We start from the raw sequence: 22545 nt of genomic DNA, 5'->3' as shown, positions 1-22545 counted from the left end.
TGATGCCAGAGTGCAAATATCCCTCTGCGCATCTCGCATATATAGAAATGCATCCTTTAAATGCTCTATAGTCAATAAAATACTGTCCCTGTCAAAGGTATCAATATTTTTAGTCAGGGAATCCGACCAAGCCACCTCAGCTCTGCACATCCAGGCTGAGGCGATCGCTGGTCGCAGTATAACACCAGCATGTGTGTGTATACTTTTTAGGATATTTTTCAGCCTCCTATCAGCTGGCTCCTTAAGTACGGCCCTATCCGTAGATGGTACCGCCACTTGTTCTGATAAGCGTGTGAGCGCCTTATCCACCCTGAGGGGTGTTTCCCACCGCGCCTTAACTTCTGGCGGGAAAAGGTATACCGCCAATAATTTTCTATCGGGGGAAACCCACGCATCATCACACACTTCATTTAATTTATCTGATTCAGGAAAAACTACAGGTAGTTTTTTCACCTCACACATAATACCCTTTTTTGTGGTACTTGGAGTATCAGAAATATGTAACACCTCCTTCATTGCCCTTAACGTGTGGCCCTAAAAGAAAATACGTTTGTTTCTTCACCGTCGACACTGAAATCAGTGTCCGTGTCTGGGTCTGTGTCGACCGACTGAGGTAAATGGGCATTTTACAGCCCCTGACGGTGTTTGAGACGCCTGGACAGATACTAATTTGTTCGCCGGCCCTCTCATGTCGTCAACCGGCTTGCAGCGTGTTGACATTGTCACGTAATTTCCATAAATAAGCCATCCATTCCGGTGTCGACTCCCTAGAGAGTGACATCACCATTACAGGCAATTTGCTCCGCCTCCTCACCAATATTTTCCTCATACATGTCGACACACACGTACCGACATACAGCACACACATAGGGAATGCTCTGATAGAGGACAGGACCCACTAGCCCTTTGGGGAGACAGAGGGAGAGTTTGCCAGCACACACCAAAACGCTATAATTATCCAGGCACAACCTTTATATAAGTGTTCCTCCCTTATAGCATTTTAATATATATACATATCGCCAAATCAGTGCCCCCCCTCTCTGTTTTAACCCTGTTTCTGTAGTGCAGTGCAGGGGAGAGCATGGGAGCCTTCCCACCAGCCTTTCTGTGAGGGAAAATGGCGCTGTGTGCTGAGGAGAATAGGCCCCGCCCCCTTTTCGGCGGGCTTCTTCTCCGGAGTTTTAGATATCTGGCAGGGGTTAAATACATCCATATAGCCTCAAGGGCTATATGTGATGTATTTTTCGCCATACAGGTATTATACATTGCTGCCCAGGGCGCCCCCCCCCAGCGCCCTGCACCCTCCGTGACCGCTGTGTGAAGTGTGCTGACAACAATGGCGCACAGCTGCAGTGCTGTGCGCTACCTGATGAAGACTGAGAGTCTTCTGCCGCCTGGTTCCGGACCTCTTCATCTTCAGCGTCTGCAAGGGGGGTCGGCGGCGCGGCTCCGGGACGAACCCCAGGGCGAGCCCTGTGTTCCGACTCCCTCTGGAGCTATGTCCAGTAGCCTAAGAATCCAATCCATCCTGCACGCAGGTGAGTTGAAAATCTCTCCCCTAAGTCCCTCGATGCAGTGAGCCTGTTGCCAGCAGGACTCACTGAAAATAAAGAACCTAAAAACTTTTTCTAAGTAACTCTTTAAGAGAGCCACCTAGATTGCACCCTTCTCGGCCGGGCACAAAAACCTAACTGAGGCTTGGAGGAGGGTCATAGGGGGAGGAGCCAGTACACACCATGTGATCCTAAAAGCTTGCTTTTGTGCCCTGTCTCCTGCGGAGCCGCTATTCCCCATGGTCCTGACGGAGTCCCCAGCATCCACTAGGACGTTAGAGAAATAAGATTTTACTTACCGGTAAATCTATTTCTCGTAGTCCGTAGAGGATGCTGGGGACTCCGTAAGGACCATGGGGATAGACGGGCTCCGCAGGAGACATGGGCACTTTAATAAAGAATTTAGTTCCTGGTGTGCACTGGCTCCTCCCTCTATGCCCCTCCTCCAGACCTCAGTTAGAGAAACTGTGCCCAGAGGAGATGGACAATACGAGGAAAGGATTTTGTTAATCCAAGGGCAAGATTCATACCAGCCACACCGTATAACTTGTGATAACTACCCAGTTAACAGTATGAAAACAACATATCATCAGTTCAAGACCGATGCAACTATAACATAACCCTTATTGAAGCAATAACTATATACAAGTATTGCAGAAGAAGTCCGCACTTGGGACGGGCGCCCAGCATCCTCTACAGACTACGAGAAATAGATTTACCGGTAAGTAAAATCTTATTTTCTCCAACGTCCTAGAGGATGCTGGGGACTCCGTAAGGACCATGGGGATTATACTAAAGCTCCCAAACGGGTGGGAGAGTGCGGATGACTCTGCAGCACCGATTGAGCAAACATGAGGTCCTCCTCAGCCAGGGTATCAAACTTGTAGAACTTTGCAAAAGTGTTTGAACCTGACCAAGTAGCAGCTCGGCAAAGCTGTAGTGCCGAGCCGCCCAAGAAGAGCCCACCTTCCTAGTGGAATGGGCCTTGACCGATTTTGGTAACGGCAAACCAGCCGTAGAATGCGCTTGCTGAATCGTGTTACAAATCCAGCGAGCAATAGTTTGTTTTGAAGCAGGGGCACCAATCTTGTTGGATGCATACAGGACAAACAGCGCTTCAGTTTTCCTGACTCTAGTCGTTCTGGCTACGTAAATTTTCAAAGCCCTGACCACATCAAGTAACTCGGAATCCTCCAAGTCACGTGTAGCCACAGGCACCACAATAGGTTGGTTCATATGAAAAGATGAACCACTTTTGTCAGAAATTGCAAACGGGTCCGCAATTCTGCTCTATCCAAATGGAAAACCAAATAGGGGCTCTTATGTGACAAAGCCGCTAATTCAGACACTCGCCTAGCCGAAGCCAAGGCTAATAACATGACCACCTTCCACGTGAGATATTTCAACTCCACCGTTTTAAGTGGTTCAAACCAGTGTGACTTTAGGAAACTTAACACCACGTTAAGATCCCAAGGTGCCACCGGAGGCACAAAAGGAGGCTGAATATGCAGCACTCCCTTTACAAAAGTCTGAACTTCTGGGAGAGAAGCCAATTCTTTTTGAAAGAAAATGGATAGGGCCGAAATCTGGACCTTAATGGAACCTAATTTAAGGCCCAAATTCACTCCAGTTTGTAGGAAGTGAAGGAAACGGCCCAGATGGAATTCTTCCGTAGGAGCATTCTTGGTCTCACACCAAGAAACATATTTTCGCCATATACGGTGATAATGTTTTGCTGTTACTTCCTTCCTAGCCTTTATCAGCGTAGGAATAACCTCAACCGGAATGCCTTTTTCTGCTAGGATCCGGCGTTCGACCGCCATGCCATCAAACGCAGCCGCGGTAAGTCTTGGAACAGACAGGGTCCCTGTTGCAACAGGTCCTGTCTTAGAGGAAGAGGCCACGGATCTTCTCTGAGCAGTTCCTGCAGATCTGGATACCAGGTCCGTCTTGGCCAATCTGGAACAATGAGGACTGTTCTCACTCCTTTTCTTCTTCTTATCCTCAACACCTTTGGTATGAGAGGAAGAGGAGGAAATACATAGACTGACCGGAACACCCACGGTGTCACTAGGGCGTCTACCGCTACTGCCTAAGGGACTCCTGACCTGGTGCAATACCTCTGTAGCTTTTTGTTGAGGCGGGACGCCATCATGTCTATCTGTGGCAGTTCCCACCGACTCACAATCTGTGCGAAGACTACTGGATGAAGTCCCCACTCTCCCGGGTGTAGGTCGTGTCTGCTGAGGAAGTCTGCTTCCCAGTTGTCCACTCCCGGAATGAACACTGCTGACAGTGTGCTTACATGATTCGCCGCCCAGCGAAGAATTCTGGTGGCTTCCGCCATTGCCACTCTGCTCCTTGTGCCGCCTTGGCGGTTTACACGAGCCACTGCAGTGATGTTGTCTGACTGGATCAGAACTGGTCGGTCGCGAAGTAAGGTCTCCGCTTGACGTAGGGCGTTGTATATGGCCCTTAGCTCCAGGATGTTGATGTGAAGACAAGTCTCTTGACTTGACCAAAGACCCTGGAAATTTCTTCCCTGTGTGACTGCTCCCCAACCTCGGAGGCTTGCGTCCGTGGTCACCAGGATCCAGTCCTGAATGCCGAATCTGCGGCCCTCGAGAAGGTGAGCACTCTGCAGCCACCACAGTAGTAACACCCTGGCCCTGGGGGACAGGGTGATCAACCGATGCATCTGAAGATGTGACCCGGACCACTTGTCCAGTAGGTCCCATTGGAAAGTCCTCGCATGGAACCTGCCGAAGGGAATGGCCTCGTATGACGCCACCATCTTTCCCAGGACTCGTGTGCAATGATTCACTGACACCTGTTTTGGTTTCAATAGGTTCTTGACCAGAGTCATGAGTTCCTGGGCCATCTCTATCGGGAGATAAACCCTCTTCTGGTCCGTGTCCAGAATCATGCCCAAGAAGGGCAGACGAGTCGTAGGAACCAACTGCGACTTTGGAATATTGAGAATCCAGCCGTGTTGCTGTAACACTTTCAGTGAAAGAGATACGCTGTTTAGCAACTGCTCTCTTGATCTCGCTTTTATGAGGAGATCGTCCAAGTACGGGATAATTGTGACACCTTGCTTCCGCAGGAGCACCATCATTTCCGCCATTACCTTGGTGAAAATCCTCGGGGCCGTTGAGAGACCAACCGGCAACGTCTGAAATTGGTAATGACAATCCTGTACCGCAAATCTTAGGTACGCCTGATGAGGTGGATAAATGGGGACATGAAGGTACACATCCTTTATGTCCAGTGACACCATAAAGTCCCCCCCTTCCAGGCTTGCGATGACCGCTCTTAGCGATTCCATCTTGAACTTGAACCTTTTCAAGTATAGGTTCAGAGATTTTAAATTTAATATGGGTCTGACCGAACCGTCCGGTTTCGGGACTACAAACATGGTCGAATAATAACCCCTTCCCTGTTGAAGAAGGGGAACCTTGACCACCACCTGCTGAAGATACAATTTTTGTATTGCGTTTAACACTATTTCCCTCTCTTGGGGGGAAGATGGTAGGGCCGATTTGAAATACCAGCGAGGAGGCACCTCTTGGAATTCCAGCTTGTAACCCTGAGACACAATTTCTATTGCCCAAGGATCCACCTGGGAGTGAACCCACATGTGGCTGAAATTCCGAAGACGTGCCCCCACCGGGCCTGACTCCGCCAGTGGAGCCCCAGCGTCATGCAGTGGATTTTGCAGAGGCCGGTGAGGACTTCTGTTCCTGGGAACTAGCTGTGTTGTGCAGCTTCTTTCCTCTGCCCCTACCTCTGGCAAGAAAGGACGCACCTCGGACTTTCTTGTTTCTTTGTGAACGAAAGGACTGCATTTGATAATGCGGTGCTCTCTTAGGCTGTGAGGGAACATAAGGCAAAAAATTTGACTTTCCAGCTGTAGCTGTGGAGACCAGGTCCGAGAGACCTTCCCCGAACAATTCCTCACCCCTGTAAGGTAAAACCTCCATATGCCTTTTTGAGTCGGCATCACCTGTCCATTGCCGAGTCCACAGGACCCTTCTGGCAGAAATCGACATAGCGTTTATTCTAGAACCCAGTAGACTAATGTCTCTTTGAGCATCTCTCATATATAGGACAGCGTCTTTTATATGCCCCAGGGTCAATAATACAGTATCCTTATCTGGGGTATCCAATTCCTCAGATAAGGTATCCGTCCATGCCGCTACAGCACTACACACCCAGGCCGACGCAATTGCCGGTCTTAGTAAGGTACCTGAATGTGTATAAATGGACTTCAGGGTAACCTCCTGTTTGCGGTCAGCAGCATCTTTGAAGGTAGCCGTATCCTGGGACGGCAGGGCTACCTTTTTGGATAAGCGTGTTAAAGCTTTGTCCACCCTAGGGGAGGATTCCCATCTTAACCTATCCGTTGGCGGGAAAGGATACGCCATAAGAATCCGTTTGGAAATCTGCATTTTCTTATCTGGAGATTCCCAAGCTTTTTCACATAACTCATTCAGTTCGTTTGAGGGGGGAAAAGTTACCCCAGGCTTCTTTCCCTTATACATATACACCCTCGTGTCAGGGACAGGGGTTTCCTCTGTGATGTGCAAAACATCCTTTATTGCTATAATCATATATCGAAGGGATTTAGCCAATTTTGGCTGTAACTTTGCATCATCGTAATCGACACTGGAGTCAGAATCCATGTCGGTATCTGTGTCAACAATTTGGGATAGTGGGCGCTTATGAGACCCTGACGGTCCCTGCGACAGAGGGTCAGGCACGGGTTGAGACCCTGACTGTCCCAATGCATCAGCCTTGTCAAATCTTCTATGCAAGGAACATTATCATTAAAACCTTCCACATATCCATCCAATCAGGTGTCGGCGCCGTCGGCGGAGACACCACATTCATTTGCTCTCGCTCCTCTCCCACATAGCCTTCCTCATCAGACATGTCGACACAAGTGTACCGACACACCACACATACACCGGGAATGTCCTTTCTGAAGACAGTTCCCCCACAAGGCCCTTTGGAGAGACAGAGAGCGAGTATGCCAGCACACACCCCAGCGCTATAATATCCCAGGAATAACACAGTAACTTAATGTTAACCCAGTAGCTGCTGTATGTATAGTTTTTGCATCTAATTATGTGCCCCCCCTCTTCTACCGTGTATCAGCAGGGGAGAGTCCGGGGAGCTTCTTCTCAGCGGTGCTGTGGAGAAAAAATGGCGCTGGTGAGTGCTGAGGGAGAAGCCCCGCCCCCTCGACGGCGGGCTTCTGTCAGTAATTTTGGCAGGGGCTCATACATATATACAGTGCCCAGCTGTATATATGTGTACTTTTGCCAACATGAGGTCCCAAATGCTGCCCAGGGCGCCCCCCCTGCGCCCAGCACCCTTACAGTGACCAGAGTATGTGAGGTGTGTGGAGCAATGGCGCACAACTGCAGTGCTGTGCGTTACCTCTAGTGTAGTCTTCTTTTCTTCTCATACTCACCCGGCTCCTATCTTCCGGCTCTGCAAGGGGGACGGCGGCGCGGCTCTGGGACGGACGGCGAGGGTGAGATCCTGCGTACCAATCCCTCTAGAGCTAATGTTGTCCAGTAGCCTAAGAAGCAGGACCTAGCTTCAGAGAGTAGGGCTGCTACTCTCCCCTCAGTCCCTCGATGCAGGGAGTCTGTTGCCAGCAGTGCTCCCTGAAAATAAAAAACCTAACAAAGTACTTTCTATCAGCAAACTCAGGAGAGCTCACTGAAAAGCACCCAGCTCCTCTGGGCACAGTATCAAACTGAGGTCTGGAGGAGGGGCATAGAGGGAGGAGCCAGTGCACACCAGGAACTAAATTCTTTCTTAAAGTGCCCGTGTCTCCTGCGGAGCCAGTCTATCCCCATGGTCCTTACGGAGTCCCCAACATCGAAACATTGAAACATAATATAGGAGCAGAGAGCAAATGACCTGCACATTATACCAGCAGAACCAAATATATTATGTATATTATATTGTTAATAGTGCTAAAGCCAAATCAGCAGAGGCTACCACATTATACCAGTAGAGTCAATCTAGGTTCATGTACAAGCCCTTAGCCGACACCTACAGGAAGAACATCAGTACCGAGGAAGATGCAAGGAGGAAAGAACAGACAAAGTGCCAGGCTTGTGAGCATGTATCTTTTAGGGCAACTTTGTACTCATGGGTAGAATATTAGGCAGTAGGGATGTAGGGTGCCCATTTCATATTTCCCAATGTAATTATGGGTCTGTTGGACATGCAAAATCACCCAGCATGTCCGATGGATCCGATGATTGGTTGGCCGCTTGCGCTGCTGACAACCTGAGAAATGGGACAAGGTCTCCTCCCCAGGGAAGGAATTTAGATATTGTGGCCACACACTGAAATCTCTCACAGTGTATGGCCGTGATATCGGTTGTGTTTCAGCTTGTCAAATAAAATGGCAGACTGATATTTTATCTCCATGTATAAACTTATTATAAAAATATCTCAGTGATTCACTTTTAATTCCCTTACACCCACCACACCTTAACTGCTAAACATTATGCTCTCATGTTTGACCCTTCTCATAATAGATGTTACCTCAGTCTATACCATTTGTCTTGTGCCACCGTAAGGTGACACTCCACCTCCATCCCTTCTTTTAATCAAGGTTAGCAAAAGTTGTCAAAACACAATGTTGCTAATGTTCTTTTTTTTAAAATTTTATTACCGTTAAACTACTTTCAGACAGAAAAATATTAAAATGCCGGGTAGTTTTGCCGGTCCCTGCCTGACCCCCCTTTCACAGACAAGCAAATTACAGGGTGGAGAATTTGCAGATCAACACGGGTATTTTGTCTGTGTGAAACGGTCAACCCGGGTTTCACTTACCTATTTATACTAGTGTTCACTCTTTGCCCGTTTCTAAGCAGGCAAAACCCGCCCTGCCCCTTTTGCGGCGCCCTGCTAGAACAGCCGCCCGCTTCCTGCCCTCCCGGCGTGTATAGATGCCGTGCGCATGCGCACGGCATCCATTCACGCATTGGGAGAGGGCTGGGGGAAGCCCAGCACCGACGGAGGTGCTGGGCACGCCCCCAACAGTGACGTCACCGGCCACAGACGCTCTCTATAGTAGCGTCTGTGGGCCGCACCGCGCCCCTAAAATGACGTAGGCGTGGCCACACCCCCTAATTTGCTTGCCTGCGCCCCCATTTCGGACACGCGCGCACATGTGCCCCCGGAGTCCGGCGCCTTGAACCTTTTCACTCCTAGAGTGAACACTATATACTGTTTGTTCACATGGTCACGTCAAAATAAAATCTGGATATAATGGTTATAACGTCCTGCACTCTTGTAAATATAAATCGAGCTGCTCGACTAATTGATAGCTAAATAGTAAATAAAAGCACCAATTTAATGTGGAATCAGTTAAAAGACAGAACGGTGCATTTTCAAAAAAATAAAAATAATGGAACATAACATAACAGTAGTGTGTGCGCGCCCGAACAGGGGAACACTTGCACCGATGGGCACCACCTAGGGGCCGCCAGGGCGCAAAATACATGAATTCCCCCCATAGAAGCGAGGAGAAGCGTTAGCCTTTTATTATGTAGGACTGGCATGTACACCTTATTTATCTACGTTTATCCAAAGATGTTATGCAGCGCTTGTATATTTAGTATGTAGCACTAATTGAGATATCAAAAAATAAGAATTTACTTACCGATAATTCTATTTCTCGTAGTCCGTAGTGGATGCTGGGGACTCCGTCAGGACCATGGGGAATAGCGGCTCCGCAGGAGACAGGGCACAAAAATAAAGCTTTAGGATTAGGTGGTGTGTACTGGCTCCTCCCCCTATGACCCTCCTCCAAGCCTCAGTTAGGATACTGTGCCCGGACGAGCGTACACAATAAGGAAGGATATTGAACCCCGGGTAAGACTCATACCAGCCACACCAATCACACCGTATAACTTGTGATCTGAACCCAGTTAACAGTATGACAAACGTAGGAGCCTCTGAACAGACGGCTCACAACAAATAACAACCCGATTTTTTTGTAACAATAACTATGTACAAGTATTGCAGACAATCAGCACTTGGGATGGGCGCCCAGCATCCACTACGGACTACGAGAAATAGAATTATCGGTAAGTAAATTCTTATTTTCTCTAACGTCCTAAGTGGATGCTGGGGACTCCGTCAGGACCATGGGGATTATACCAAAGCTCCCAAACGGGCGGGAGAGTGCGGATGACTCTGCAGCACCGAATGAGAGAACTCAAGGTCCTCCTCAGCCAGGGTATCAAATTTGTAGAATTTTGCAAACGTGTTTGCCCCTGACCAAGTAGCAGCTCGGCAGAGTTGTAATGCCGAGACTCCCCGGGCAGCCGCCCAGGATGAGCCCACTTTCCTTGTGGAATGGGCCTCGACAGATTTAGGTTGTGGCAAGCCTGCCACAGAATGTGCAAGTTGAATTGTGCTACAAATCCAACGAGCAATCGTCTGCTTAGAAGCAGGAGCACCCATCTTGTTGGGTGCATACAATATAAGCAGTGAGTCAGACTTTCTGACTCCCGCCGTTCTTGAAATATATATTTTCAATGCCCGGACCACGTCCAACAACTTGGAATCCTCCAACTCGTTAGTAGCCGCAGGCACCACAATAGGCTGGTTCAGATGAAACGCTGACACCACCTTAGGCAGAAAATGAGGACGCGTCCGCAGTTCTGCCCTGTCCGTATGGAAAATCAGATATGGGCTCTTATATGATAAAGCCGCCAATTCTGATACTCTCCTGGCTGAAGCCAGGGCCAGTAGCATGGTTACTTTCCATGTAAGATACTTCAGCTCCACCGATTTGAGCGGCTCAAACCAATGGGATTTGAGAAAATCCAAGACTACATTAAGATCCCACGGTGCCACTGGGGGCACAACCGGGGGCTGTATATGTAGTACTCCTTTTACAAAAGTCTGGACTTCAGGAACTGAAGCCAATTCTTTCTGGAAGAAAATCGACAGGGCCGAAATTTGAACCTTAATGGACCCCAATTTGAGGCCCATAGACAATCCTGTTTGCAGGAAATGTAGGAATCGACCCAGTTGAAATTCCTCCGTGGGGGCCTTCCTGGCCTGACACCACGCAACATATTTTCTCCAATTGCGGTGATAATGTTGTGCAGTCACCTCCTTCCTGGCTTTTACCAGTGTAGGAATGACCTCTTCCGGAATGCCTTTTTCCTTTAGAATTCGGCGTTCAACCGCCATGCCGTCAAACGCAGCCGCGGTAAGTCTTGGAATAGACACGGTCCCTGCTGAAGCAGGTCCCGTCTTAGAGGTAGAGGCCACGGATCCTCCGTGAGCATCTCTTGAAGTTCCGGGTACCAAGTTCTTCTTGGCCAATCCGGAGCCACTAGTATCGTTCTTACTCCCTTTTGCCGTATAATTCTCAGTACTTTTGGTATGAGAGGCAGAGGAGGGAACACATACACTGACTGGAACACCCACGGTGTTACCAGAGCGTCCACAGCTATTGCCTGAGGATCCCTTGACCTGGCGCAATACCTGTCCAGTTTTTTGTTGAGGCGGGACGCCATCATATCCACCATTGGTTTTTCCCAACGGTTCACAATCATGTGGAAGACTTCTGGATGAAGTCCCCACTCTCCCGGGTGTAGATCGTGTCTGCTGAGGAAGTCTGCTTCCCAGTTGTCCACTCCCGGAATGAATACTGCTGACAGTGCTATCACATGCTCTTCCGCCCAGCGAAGAATCCTTGCAGCTTCTGCCATTGCTGTCCTGCTTCTTGTGCCGCCCTGTCTGTTTACGTGGGCGACTGCCGTGATGTTGTCCGACTGGATCAACACCGGCTGACCCTGAAGCAGGGGTTTTGCCAGACTTAGAGCATTGTAAATCGCTCTTAGCTCCAGTATATTTATGTGAAGAGACATCTCCAGGCTTGACCATACTCCCTGGAAATTTCTTCCTTGTGTGACCGCTCCCCAGCCTCTCAGACTGGCATCCGTGGTCACCAGGACCCAGTCCTGTATGCCGAATCTGCGGCCCTCTAACAGATGAGCACTCTGCAACCACCACAGAAGAGACACCCTTGTCCGTGGCGATAAGGTTATCCGCTGATGCATCTGCAGATGCGATCCGGACCATTTGTCCAGCAGATCCCACTGAAAAGTTCGTGCGTGGAATCTGCCGAATGGAATCGCTTCGTAAGAAGCCACCATCTTTCCCAGGACTCTTGTGCATTGATGCACAGACACTGTCCCTGGTTTTAGGAGGTTCCTGACAAGTTCGGATAACTCCCTGGCTTTCTCCTCCGGAAGAAACACCTTTTTCTGAACCGTGTCCAGAATCATTCCCAGGAACAGCAGACGTGTCGTCGGGGTCAACTGAGATTTTGGAAAATTCAGAATCCACCCGTGTTGTTGCAGCACTAGTTGGGTCAGTGCTACTCCGTCTTCCAGCTGTTCTCTGGACCTTGCCCTTATCAGGAGATCGTCCAAGTAAGGGATAATTAATACGCCTCTTCTTCGTAGAAGGATCATCATTTCGGCCATTACCTTGGTAAAGACCCGAGGTGCCGTGGACAATCCAAACGGCAGCGTCTGAAACTGATAATGACAGTTTTGCACCACGAACCTGAGGTACCCTTGATGTGAAGGGCAAATTGGGACATGCAGGTAAAGCATCCTTTATGTCCAGGGACACCATAAAGTCCCCTTCTTCCAGATTCGCTATCACTGCTCTGAGTGACTCCATCTTGAACTTGAATTTTTGTATGTACAGGTTCAAAGACTTCAGATTTAGAATAGGTCTTACCGATCCGTCCGGCTTCGGTACCACAAATAGCGTGGAGTAATACCCCTTTCCCTGTTGTAGGAGGGGTACCTTGACTATCACCTGCTGAGAAAACAGCTTGTGAATGGCTTCCAATACCGTCGCCCTGTCTGAGGGAGACGTTGGCAAAGCAGACTTTAGGAACCGGCGAGGGGGAGACTTCTCGAATTCCAACCTGTAACCCTGAGATACTACCTGCAGAATCCAGGGGTCCACCTGTGAGCAAGCCCACTGTGCGCTGAAATTCTTGAGTCGACCCCCCACCGCTCCCGAGTCCGCTTGTAAGGCCCCAGCGTCATGCCGAGGGCTTTGCAGAACCCTGGGAGGGCTTCTGTTCCTGGGCAGGGGCTGCTTGCTGCCCTCTCTTACCCCTTCCTCTGCCCCGAGGCAGATATGACTGTCCTTTTGTCCGCTTGTTCTTATAGGACCGAAAGGACTGCGGCTGAAAAGACGGTGTCTTTTTCTGTTGGGAGGGGGTCTGAGGTAAAAAAGTGGATTTTCCGGCAGTTGCCGTGGCCACCAGATCCGATAGACCGACGCCAAATAATTCCTCCCCTTTATACGGCAATACTTCCATATGTCGTTTGGAATCCGCATCACCTGACCACTGTCGCGTCCATAAACTCCTTCTGGCAGATATGGACATCGCATTTACTCTCGATGCCAGAGTGCAAATATCTCTCTGCGCATCTCGCATATAAAGGAAAGCATCCTTTAATTGCTCTATAGTCAATAAAATACTGTCCCTATCCAGGGTATCAATATTTTCAGTCAGGGAATCCAACCAGACGACCCCAGCACTGCACATCCAGGCTGAGGCGATGGCTGGTCGCAGTATAACACCAGTATGTGTGTATATACTTTTTAGGGTAGTTTCCAGTCTCCTATCCGCTGGATCCTTTAGGGCGGCCGTATCAGGAGACGGTAACGCCACTTGTTTTGATAAGCGTGTGAGCGCCTTATCCACCCTAGGGGGTGTTTCCCAGCGCGCCCTAACCTCTGGCGGGAAAGGGTATAATGCTAATATCTTTTTTGAAATTAGCATTTTTCTATCTGGGTTAACCCACGCTTCATCACATACATCATTTAATTCCTCTGATTCAGGAAAAACTACAGGTAGTTTTTTCACCCCCCACATAATACCCCTTTTTGTGGTACTTGTAGTGTCAGAGATATGCAAAGCCTCCTTCATTGCCGTGATCATATAACGTGTGGCCCTACTTGAAAATACGTTTGTTTCATCACCGTCGACACTAGATTCAGTGTCTGTGTCTGTGTCGACCGACTGAGGTAAAGGGCGTTTTACAGCCCCTGACGGTGTCTGAGACGCCTGGGCAGGTACTAATTGGTTTGCCGGCCGTCTCATGTCGTCAACTGATTTTTGTAATGTGCTGACATTATCACGTAATTCCATAAACAAAGCCATCCATTCCGGTGTCGACTCCCTGGGGGGTGACATCACCATTATCGGCAATTGCTCTGCCTCCACGCCAACATCGTCCTCATACATGTCGACACACACGTACCGACACACAGCAGACACACAGGGAATGCTCTTATCGAAGACAGGACCCCACTAGCCCTTTGGGGAGACAGAGGGAGAGTTTGCCAGCACACACCCAAGCGCTATAATATATATGGGAACAACCTTATATAAGTGTTGTTCCTTATAGCAGCTTAAATATATCCAATATATCGCCAAAAAATGCCCCCCCTCTCTGTTTTACCCTGTTTCTGTAGTGCAGTGCAGGGGAGAGTCCTGGGAGCCTTCCTCACAGCGGAGCTGAGCAGGAAAATGGCGCTGTGTGCTGAGGAGAATAAGCCCCGCCCCCTATTTCGGCGGGCTTTCCTCCCGTAGATTTAGATGACTGGCATGGGTTAAATACATACATATAGCCTTAATGGCTATATGTGATGTATTCTTTTGCCATAAGGTATTAAAATATTGCTGCCCAGGGCGCCCCCAGCAGCGCCCTGCACCCTCCGTGACCGCTTGGTGTGAAGTGTGTGACAACAATGGCGCACAGCTGCAGTGCTGTGCGCTACCTTCATGAAGACTGAAGAGCCTTCTGCCGCCTGTTTCCGGACCTTCAATCTTCAGCATCTGTAAGGGGGGTCGGCGGCGCGGCTCCGGGACGAACCCCAGGGTGAGACCTGTGTTCCGACTCCCTCTGGAGCTAATGGTGTCCAGTAGCCTAAGAATCCAATCCATCCTGCACGCAGGTGAGTTGAAATTCTCTCCCCTAAGTCCCTCGATGCAGTGAGCCTGTTGCCAGCAGGACTCACTGAAAATAAAAAAACCTAAAAAACTTTTCTAAGCAGCTCTTTAAGAGAGCCACCTAGATTGCACCCTGCTCGGACGGGCACAAAAACCTAACTGAGGCTTGGAGGAGGGTCATAGGGGGAGGAGCCAGTACACACCACCTAATCCTAAAGCTTTATTTTTGTGCCCTGTCTCCTGCGGAGCCGCTATTCCCCATGGTCCTGACGGAGTCCCCAGCATCCACTTAGGACGTTAGAGAAAATAAACTATTCTGAAAACCTTCCTATCAATGGACATGGAAGTCATACAGTTTGCCGCCAGCAGTATCCGAGCCATTGAATTTATAAATTTAGCCAATGGAATTCTCTAGAAGGGAAGTAATGAGATCCAGTTCATAAAGGGGATTGGATTCATTTCATTACACAAGGTGTTATGATTTATGATTAGCGCATTATCGCAGTGATTCCCCCATGGAAGAAATCTGACATAAATCAGGAAGGATTTCACCAACCATGAAGATACATTGGCACTATTTTAGCTCTCTCTGAATTAACAGAACTGAAGTTGAATTTGCTGGCGGCATCTTGTAGGGCGGCAGGATTAAATTGAGGGCCTAATTCAGGGTTGATTGCAAATTCAAAATCTTTCTCTAATGGACAAAACCATGTGCATTGGAGGGGGCAGATGTAACATGTGCAGAGAGTTAGATTTGGGTGGGTTATACTGTCTCTGTGCAGGGTAAATACTGGCTGCTTTATTTTTACACTGCAATTTAGATTTCACTTTGAACACACCCCACCCAAATCTAACTCTCTCTGCACATGTTATATCTGCCCCCCCTGCAGTGCACATGGTTTTGCCCATTAGGGAAAGATTTTGCTTTTGCGATCAACCCTGAATTAGGCCCTCAGTGCGATGGGCAACTGCTCACATTACCATATATTACAATATCCAAACACTGCTAGTTTCCCTGTGCTCCTATACAGGGAACTAGGGAAAATCAGCAATGCTGCAGGTCACAGAGTTCCCTTATAAGACGGTGTACCCCTCTTGATAAGCTGCCTTTCCCTGCATATTTTATCACATAAAATATTAAGGCCACACTTACAGCAAGAATCACAGAGAAAATAAGAATTTACTCACCGGTAATTCTATTTCTCGTAGTCCGTAGTGGATGCTGGGTACTCCGTAAGGACCATGGGGAATAGACGGGCTCCGCAGGAGACTGGGCACTCTAAAGAAAAGATTAGGTACTATCTGGTGTGCACTGGCTCCTCCCTCTATGCCCCTCCTCCAGACCTCAGTTAGGGAAACTGTGCCCGGAAGAGCTGACATTACAAGGAAAGGAAATTTGAATCCAGGGTAAGACTCATACCAGCCACACCAATCACACCGTACAACTTGTGATAATTATACCCAGTTAACAGTATGAACAACAACTGAGCCTCAGTGAACGGATGGCTCATAACAATAACCCTTATTTAAGCAATAACTATATACACGTATTGCAGAAAGTCCGCACTTGGGACGGGCGCCCAGCATCCACTACGGACTACGAGAAATAGAATTACCGGTGAGTAAATTCTTATTTTCTCTGACGTCCTAGTGGATGCTGGGAACTCCGTAAGGACCATGGGGATTATACCAAAGCTCCCAAACGGGCGGGAGAGTGCGGATGACTCTGCAGCACCGAATGAGCAAACACAAGGTCCTTCTCAGCCAGGGTATCAAACTTGTAGAACTTTGCAAATGTGTTTGAACCCGACCAAGTAGCCGCTCGGCAAAGCTGTAAAGCCGAGACCCCTCGGGCAGCCGCCCAAGAAGAGCCCACCTTTCTTGTGGAATGGGCTTTTACTGATTTTGGATGCGGCAATCCAGCCGCAGAATGAGCTAGCTGAATCGTGCTACAGATCCAGCGACCAATAGTTTGCTTTGAAGCAGGAGCACCCAGCTTGTTGGGTGCATGCAGGATAAACAGCGAGTCAGTCTTCCTGACTCCAGCCGTTCTGGAAACATATATTTTCAAAGCCCTGACTACGTCCAGTAACTTGGAGTCCTCCAAGTCCCGAGTAGCCGCAGGCACCACAATAGGTTGGTTCAAATGAAACGATGATACCACCTTTGGGAGAAATTGGGGACGAGTCCTCAATTCTGCACTGTCCATATGGAAGATCAGATATGGGCTTTTACATGACAAAGTCGCCAATTCCGACTCACGCCTAGCCGAAGCTAAGGCCAACAGCATGACCACTTTCCACGTGAGATACTTTAGTTCCACGGTCCTAAGTGGCTCAAACCAGTGGGATTTCATGAAATCCAACACAACGTTAAGATCCCAGGGTGCCACTGGTGGCACAAAAGGGGGCTGAATATGCAGCACTCCCTTAACAAACGTCTGAACCTCAGGCAGTGAAGCCAGTTCTTTTTGAAAGAAAATGGAGAGGGCCGAAATCTGGACCTTTATGGACCCCAATTTTAGGCCCATAGTCACCCCTGACTGTAGGAAGTGCAGGAAACGACCCAGCTGGAATTCCTCTGTAGGGGCCTTCCTGGCCTCACACCAAGCAACATATTTTCGCCATATACAGTGATAATGCTTTGCTGTCACGTCTTTCCTAGCCTTTATCAGCATAGGAATAACTTCATCCGGAATGCCTTTTTCCGCTAGGATCCGGCGTTCAACCGCCATGCCGTCAAACGCAGCCGCGGTAAGTCTTGGAACAGACAGGGCCCTTGTTGCAGCAGGTCCTGTCTGAGAGGCAGAGGCCATGGGTCCTCTGTGCGCATTTCTTGCAGTTCCGGGTACCATTGTTCTTATTCCTCTCTTTCTTACTATTCTCAGTACCTTGGGTATGAGAGGAAGAGGAGGAAACACATATACCGATTGGTACACCCACGGTGTCACTAGGGCGTCCACAGCTATCGCCTGAGGGTCCCTTGACCTGGCGCAATATCTTTTTAGCTTTTTGTTGAGGCGGGACGCCATCATGTCCACATGTGGCAGTTCCCATCGCTTTGCAATCTGTGTGAAGACTTCTTGATGAAGTCCCCACTCTCCCGGGTGGAGGTCGTGTCTGCTGAGGAAGTCTGCTTCCCAGTTGTCCACTCCCGGAATGAACACTGCTGACAGTGCTTGCACGTGATTCTCCGCCCACCGAAGAATCTTTGTGGCTTCCGCCATTGCCATCCTGCTTCTTGTGCCGCCCTGGCGGTTTACATGGGCGACCGCCGTGATGTTGTCTGACTGAATCAGCACTGGCCGGTTTCGAAGCAGGGGCTCTGCTTGACTCAGGGCGTTGTAAATGGCCCTTAGTTCCAGTATATTTATGTGTAGAGAAGTCTCCAGACTTGACCACAGCCCTTGGAAGTTTCTTCCCTGAGTGACTGCCCCCCGTCCTCGGAGGCTTGCATCCGTGGTCACCAGGACCCAGTCCTGTATGCCGAACCTGCGGCCCTCGAGAAGGTGAGCACTCTGCAGCCACCACAGAAGAGACACCCTGGCCCTTGGGGACAGGGTGATCAGCCGATGCATCTGAAGATGCGATCCGGACCACTTGTCCAACAGATCCCACTGAAAGATCCTCGCATGGAACCTGCCGAAGGGAATGGTTTCGTATGAAGCCACCATCTTTCCCAGGACTCGCGTGCAGTGATGCACAGATACCTGTTTTGGTTTCAGGAGGTTCCTGACCAGAGATGCTAATTCCTGGGCCTTCTCCACCGGGAGAAACACCTTCTTCTGTTCTGTGTCCAGAATCATGCCCAGGAAAAGCAGACGCGTCGTAGGAATCAGCTGCGACTTTGGAACATTCAGAATCCAGCCGTGCTGTTGCAACACTTCCTGAGAGAGTGCTACGCTGATCAACAACTGCTCCCTGGACCTCGCCTTTATGAGGAGATCGTCCAAGTACGGGATAATTATAACTCCCTTCTGCCAAAGGAGTATCATCATTTCGGCCATTACCTTGGTAAATATTCTCGGTGCCGTGGACAGGTCAAACGGCAACGTCTGGAACTGGTAATGACAGTCCTGTACCACAAACCTGAGGTACTCCTGGTGAGGTGGGTAAATGGGGACATGCAAGTAAGCATCTTTGATGTCCAGCGACACCATAAAATCCCCCTCTTCCAGGCTTGCAATAACCGCTCTGAGCGATTCCATTTTGAACTTGAATTTCTTTATATAAGTGTTCAAGGATTTTAAATTCAGAATGGGTCTCACCGAACTGTCCGGTTTCGGTACCACAAACATTGTGGAATAGTAACCCCTTCCCTGTTGAAGGAGGCGGACCCTGATAATCACTTGCTGGAGGTACAGCTTGTGAATTGCCGCCAGTACTACCTCCCTTTCCATGGGGGAAGCTGGCAAGGCTGATTTGAGGCAACGGCGGGGGGGAGTCGCTTCGAATTCCAGCTTGTATCCCCGAGATACAATTTGTATAGCCCAGAGATCCACCTGTGAGCGAACCCACTGGTTGCTGAATATTCGGAGACGCGCCCCCACCACACCTGGCTCCGCCTGTGGAGCCCCAACGTCATGCGGTGGACTTAGTGGAAGCAGGGGAGGACTTTTGTTCCTGGGAACTGGCTGCATGGTGCAGCTTCTTACCTCTACCCCTGCCTCTGGCAAGAAAGGATGCGCCCCTGACTCTCTTGCCTTTCTGGGAACGAAAGGACTGCATTTGATAATACGGTGCTTTCTTAGGCTGTGAGGAAACCTGAGGCAAGAAAGTCGACTTTCCAGCTGTCGCTGTAAACACGAGGTCCGACAGACCGTCCCCAAACAATTCCTCATCCTTATAAGGCAAAACCTCCATGTGTTTTTTAGAATCAGCATCTCCTGTCCATTGCCGAGTCCATAAGACCCTCCTGGCAGAAATGGACATAGCATTAATTCTAGAGCCCAGCAGGCAAATGTCCCTCTGAGCATCCCGCATATATAAGACGACGTCTTTGATATGGCCCAGGGTTAGCAAAACAGTATCTCTGTCGAGGGAATCTATGTCGTCTAACAGAGTATCTGTCCACGCTGCTACAGCACTACACATCCAGGCTGAAGAAATAGCAGGTCTCAGTAGAGTACCAGAGTGTGTATACACTGACTTCGGGATAGCTTCCTGCTTTCTATCCGCAGGCTCCTTTAGGGCGGCCGTATCCTGAGACGGCAGGGCCACCTTTTTAGATAAGCGTGTCAGCGCCTTGTCCACCCTAGGGGATGTTTCCCAACGTAACCTGTCCGTTGGCGGGAAAGGGTACGCCATCAGTAACCTCTTAGAAATCACTAATTTCTTATCAGGGGAACTCCACGCTTCTTCACACAATTCATTTAATTCATCAGATGGGGGAAAAGTCACTGGCTGCTTTTTCTCCCCAAACATATAAACCCTCTTGGTATTAACAGGGTTAATCTCAGAAATGTGCAATACATCTTTCATTGCAACAATCATGTATCGGATGGCCTTGGTCATTTTAGACTGTAAATGTGCCTCATCATCGTCGACACTGGAGTCGGACTCCGTGTCGACATCTGTGTCAACCATCTGAGATAGAGGGCGTTTATGAGCCCCTGACGGTTTCTGAGTCGCCTGGGCAGGTGCGGGCTGAGACCCCGGCTGTCCCAAGGCTGCAGCGTCATCAAACCTTTTATGTAAGGAGTTTACATTGTCATTTAAGACCTTCCACATATCCATCCAATCAGGTGTCGGCCCCGACGGGGGCGACACCACACTTATCTGCCCTTGCTTCGCCTCCACGTAACCTTCCTCATCAAACATGTCGACACAGCCGTACCGACACACCGCACACACACACAGGGAATGCTCAGACTGAGGACAGGACCCCACAAAGTCCTTTGGGGAGACAGAGAGAGGGTATGCCAGCACACACCACAGCGCTATATAACACAGGGATTTTCACTGACAATAAGTGATTTACCCAATAGCTGCTTTATAAGTCTTATTTGCGCCTAAATTTATGTGCCCCCCCTCTCTTTTTAACCCGTCTTGTACCTGGATACTGCAGGGGAGAGCCTGGGGAGCTGCTTCCAGCGGAGCTGTGAAGAAAAAATGGAGCTGGTGTGCTGAGGAAGAAGGCCCCGCCCCCTCAGTGGCGGGCTTCTGTCCCGCTTTCTGTGTAAAAAAATGGCGGGGGTTTTTACATATATACAGTGCCAGACTGTATATATGTATTTTTATGCCAAAAGGTACTACAATTGCAGCCCAGCCCCCCCCCCCCCCCCCCCCCAGCACCCTACAGTGACCGGAGTGTGTAAGTGTGCTGGGAGCAATGGCGCACAGCTGCGGTGCTGTGCGCTACCTTAATGAAGACAGAAGTCTTCAGCCGCCGATTTCATCGTCTTCAAGCTTCTGTTCTTCTGGATCTGCGAGGGGGACGGCGGCGCTGCTCCGGGAACGGACGATTGAGGACAGGTGCCTGTGTTCGAACCCTCTGGAGCGAATGGTGTCCAGTAGCCTAAGAAGCACAAGCTAGCTGCAAGCAGGTAGGTTTGCTTCTCTCCCCTTAGTCCCACGTAGCAGTGAGTCTGTTGCCAGCAGAAGTTCACTGAAAATAAAAAACCTAACAAATACTTTCTTTACTAGCAAGCTCAGGAGAGCCAACTAGGAGCACCCAGCTCTGGCCGGGCACAGATTCTAACTGAGGTCTGGAGGAGGGGCATAGAGGGAGGAGCCAGTGCACACCAGATAGTACCTAATCTTTTCTTTAGAGTGCCCAGTCTCCTGCGGAGCCCGTCTATTCCCCATGATCCTTACGGAGTTCCCAGCATCCACTAGGACGTCGGAGAAAGGAGATATTACAAATAATTACAGATTAATAACTATTTGGTGTCATGTGACTGGAATGGGAAGACCAATGAAAGTTACCAGTTACAATAAAGCAAAACTAAAAGGGGCACCAAAAGCCCAGACACATGAACCACCATATATGCCCTACGCAATGTAGGCCTCTTACCTGCACCAGGTTCAGCCCCTGGATGCAGTTCTTCACTTCTTTGATGAGCTTCACTTTGTCTTCAGAGGTAAATTCTGTCAGTTTTACAGTGAAGTGCGATTTCTCTTTCTTCACCGGCACTTCCTCCTCTTCTACGGCCTATGTTATACCAAGAGAATAGTCAGTGTCAAGCAATTATTTTCAATCATAATCTTTGTCCTTAGGACAATATTTTTGTTTACCTGTGCAGATACAGCAGAGCCAACCGCTCCTGGCATCGCGGCGCCCATTGGCATCATACCAACATCCTGAATGTTCAGGGTTTTCTACAAAGCACAAAAGAAAAGGCCTACAATAAGTTGGTATTTGTGATTAGTAAGAAAACGGGGAAATGCCACTATCATTTATCATTAGTGACCAAGTGTCTTTTTCATCACTGTGACCAGAAAACGTACCCAATATTCACATACTAACGCAAGTGTACATTAGTGAGACAGATGAAAGGCGCTCTGTGTGTGGTCTCCATGGCAATAAAGCAGCTTAATAGATCATCGGTGAAGGGGAAAATGTAGTTTTGGATCAGACTGTCAATACAATAAAGAAGCTGGGGCTTCTGAAGCTACATGGAATTATACAGAGGAGCAGTGAGAATATAATTGGGGGAGGGGGGGGAATACACTTTTTGCAATGTACAGCTGCGCACATTACAATCTGTTACGGCAGGCGGTCCTCTCTGATTATCCTGCACTCCTCTACGGGGTGCAGAGAAAAATGAGCAAACAGAAGCATATTGCAGACATCCCGTAGAACTGAATTCCCCCTCAGATTTTAGTTCCATAATTCAAGAACTGTGAGTCAAACTGCAAAGATAGTGAGCACTTTCTAGTCAGCTTGTCCACTTGTTTCTATTTTTGGGTTTAGTCAATCTTTAGGGCTCATTCTTGCATATGCTAAAAT

The 22545-nt window shown here is 49.0% G+C and overlaps 1 protein-coding gene across 1 annotated transcript in view; it reads right to left on the bottom strand.

Moving 5' to 3' along the window:
• MRPL12 (mitochondrial ribosomal protein L12) overlaps positions 1–22545 on the bottom strand; it is a 40099-nt gene that overhangs the window by 5341 nt on the left and 12213 nt on the right. The window contains exons 3-4 of the mRNA XM_063961195.1: positions 21831–21914; positions 21610–21747 (exon numbers count right to left, since the gene is read on the bottom strand). Of these exons, the coding sequence (XP_063817265.1) occupies positions 21610–21747; positions 21831–21914 (222 nt within the window). The remainder of the gene's footprint in view (positions 1–21609; positions 21748–21830; positions 21915–22545) is intronic.

This window comes from Pseudophryne corroboree, chromosome 3 (assembly GCF_028390025.1).
Source record: "Pseudophryne corroboree isolate aPseCor3 chromosome 3, aPseCor3.hap2, whole genome shotgun sequence".
In the NCBI taxonomy this organism is placed as follows: Eukaryota; Metazoa; Chordata; class Amphibia; order Anura; family Myobatrachidae; genus Pseudophryne; species Pseudophryne corroboree.
This window is presented reverse-complemented; position numbering and strand designations above follow the sequence as displayed.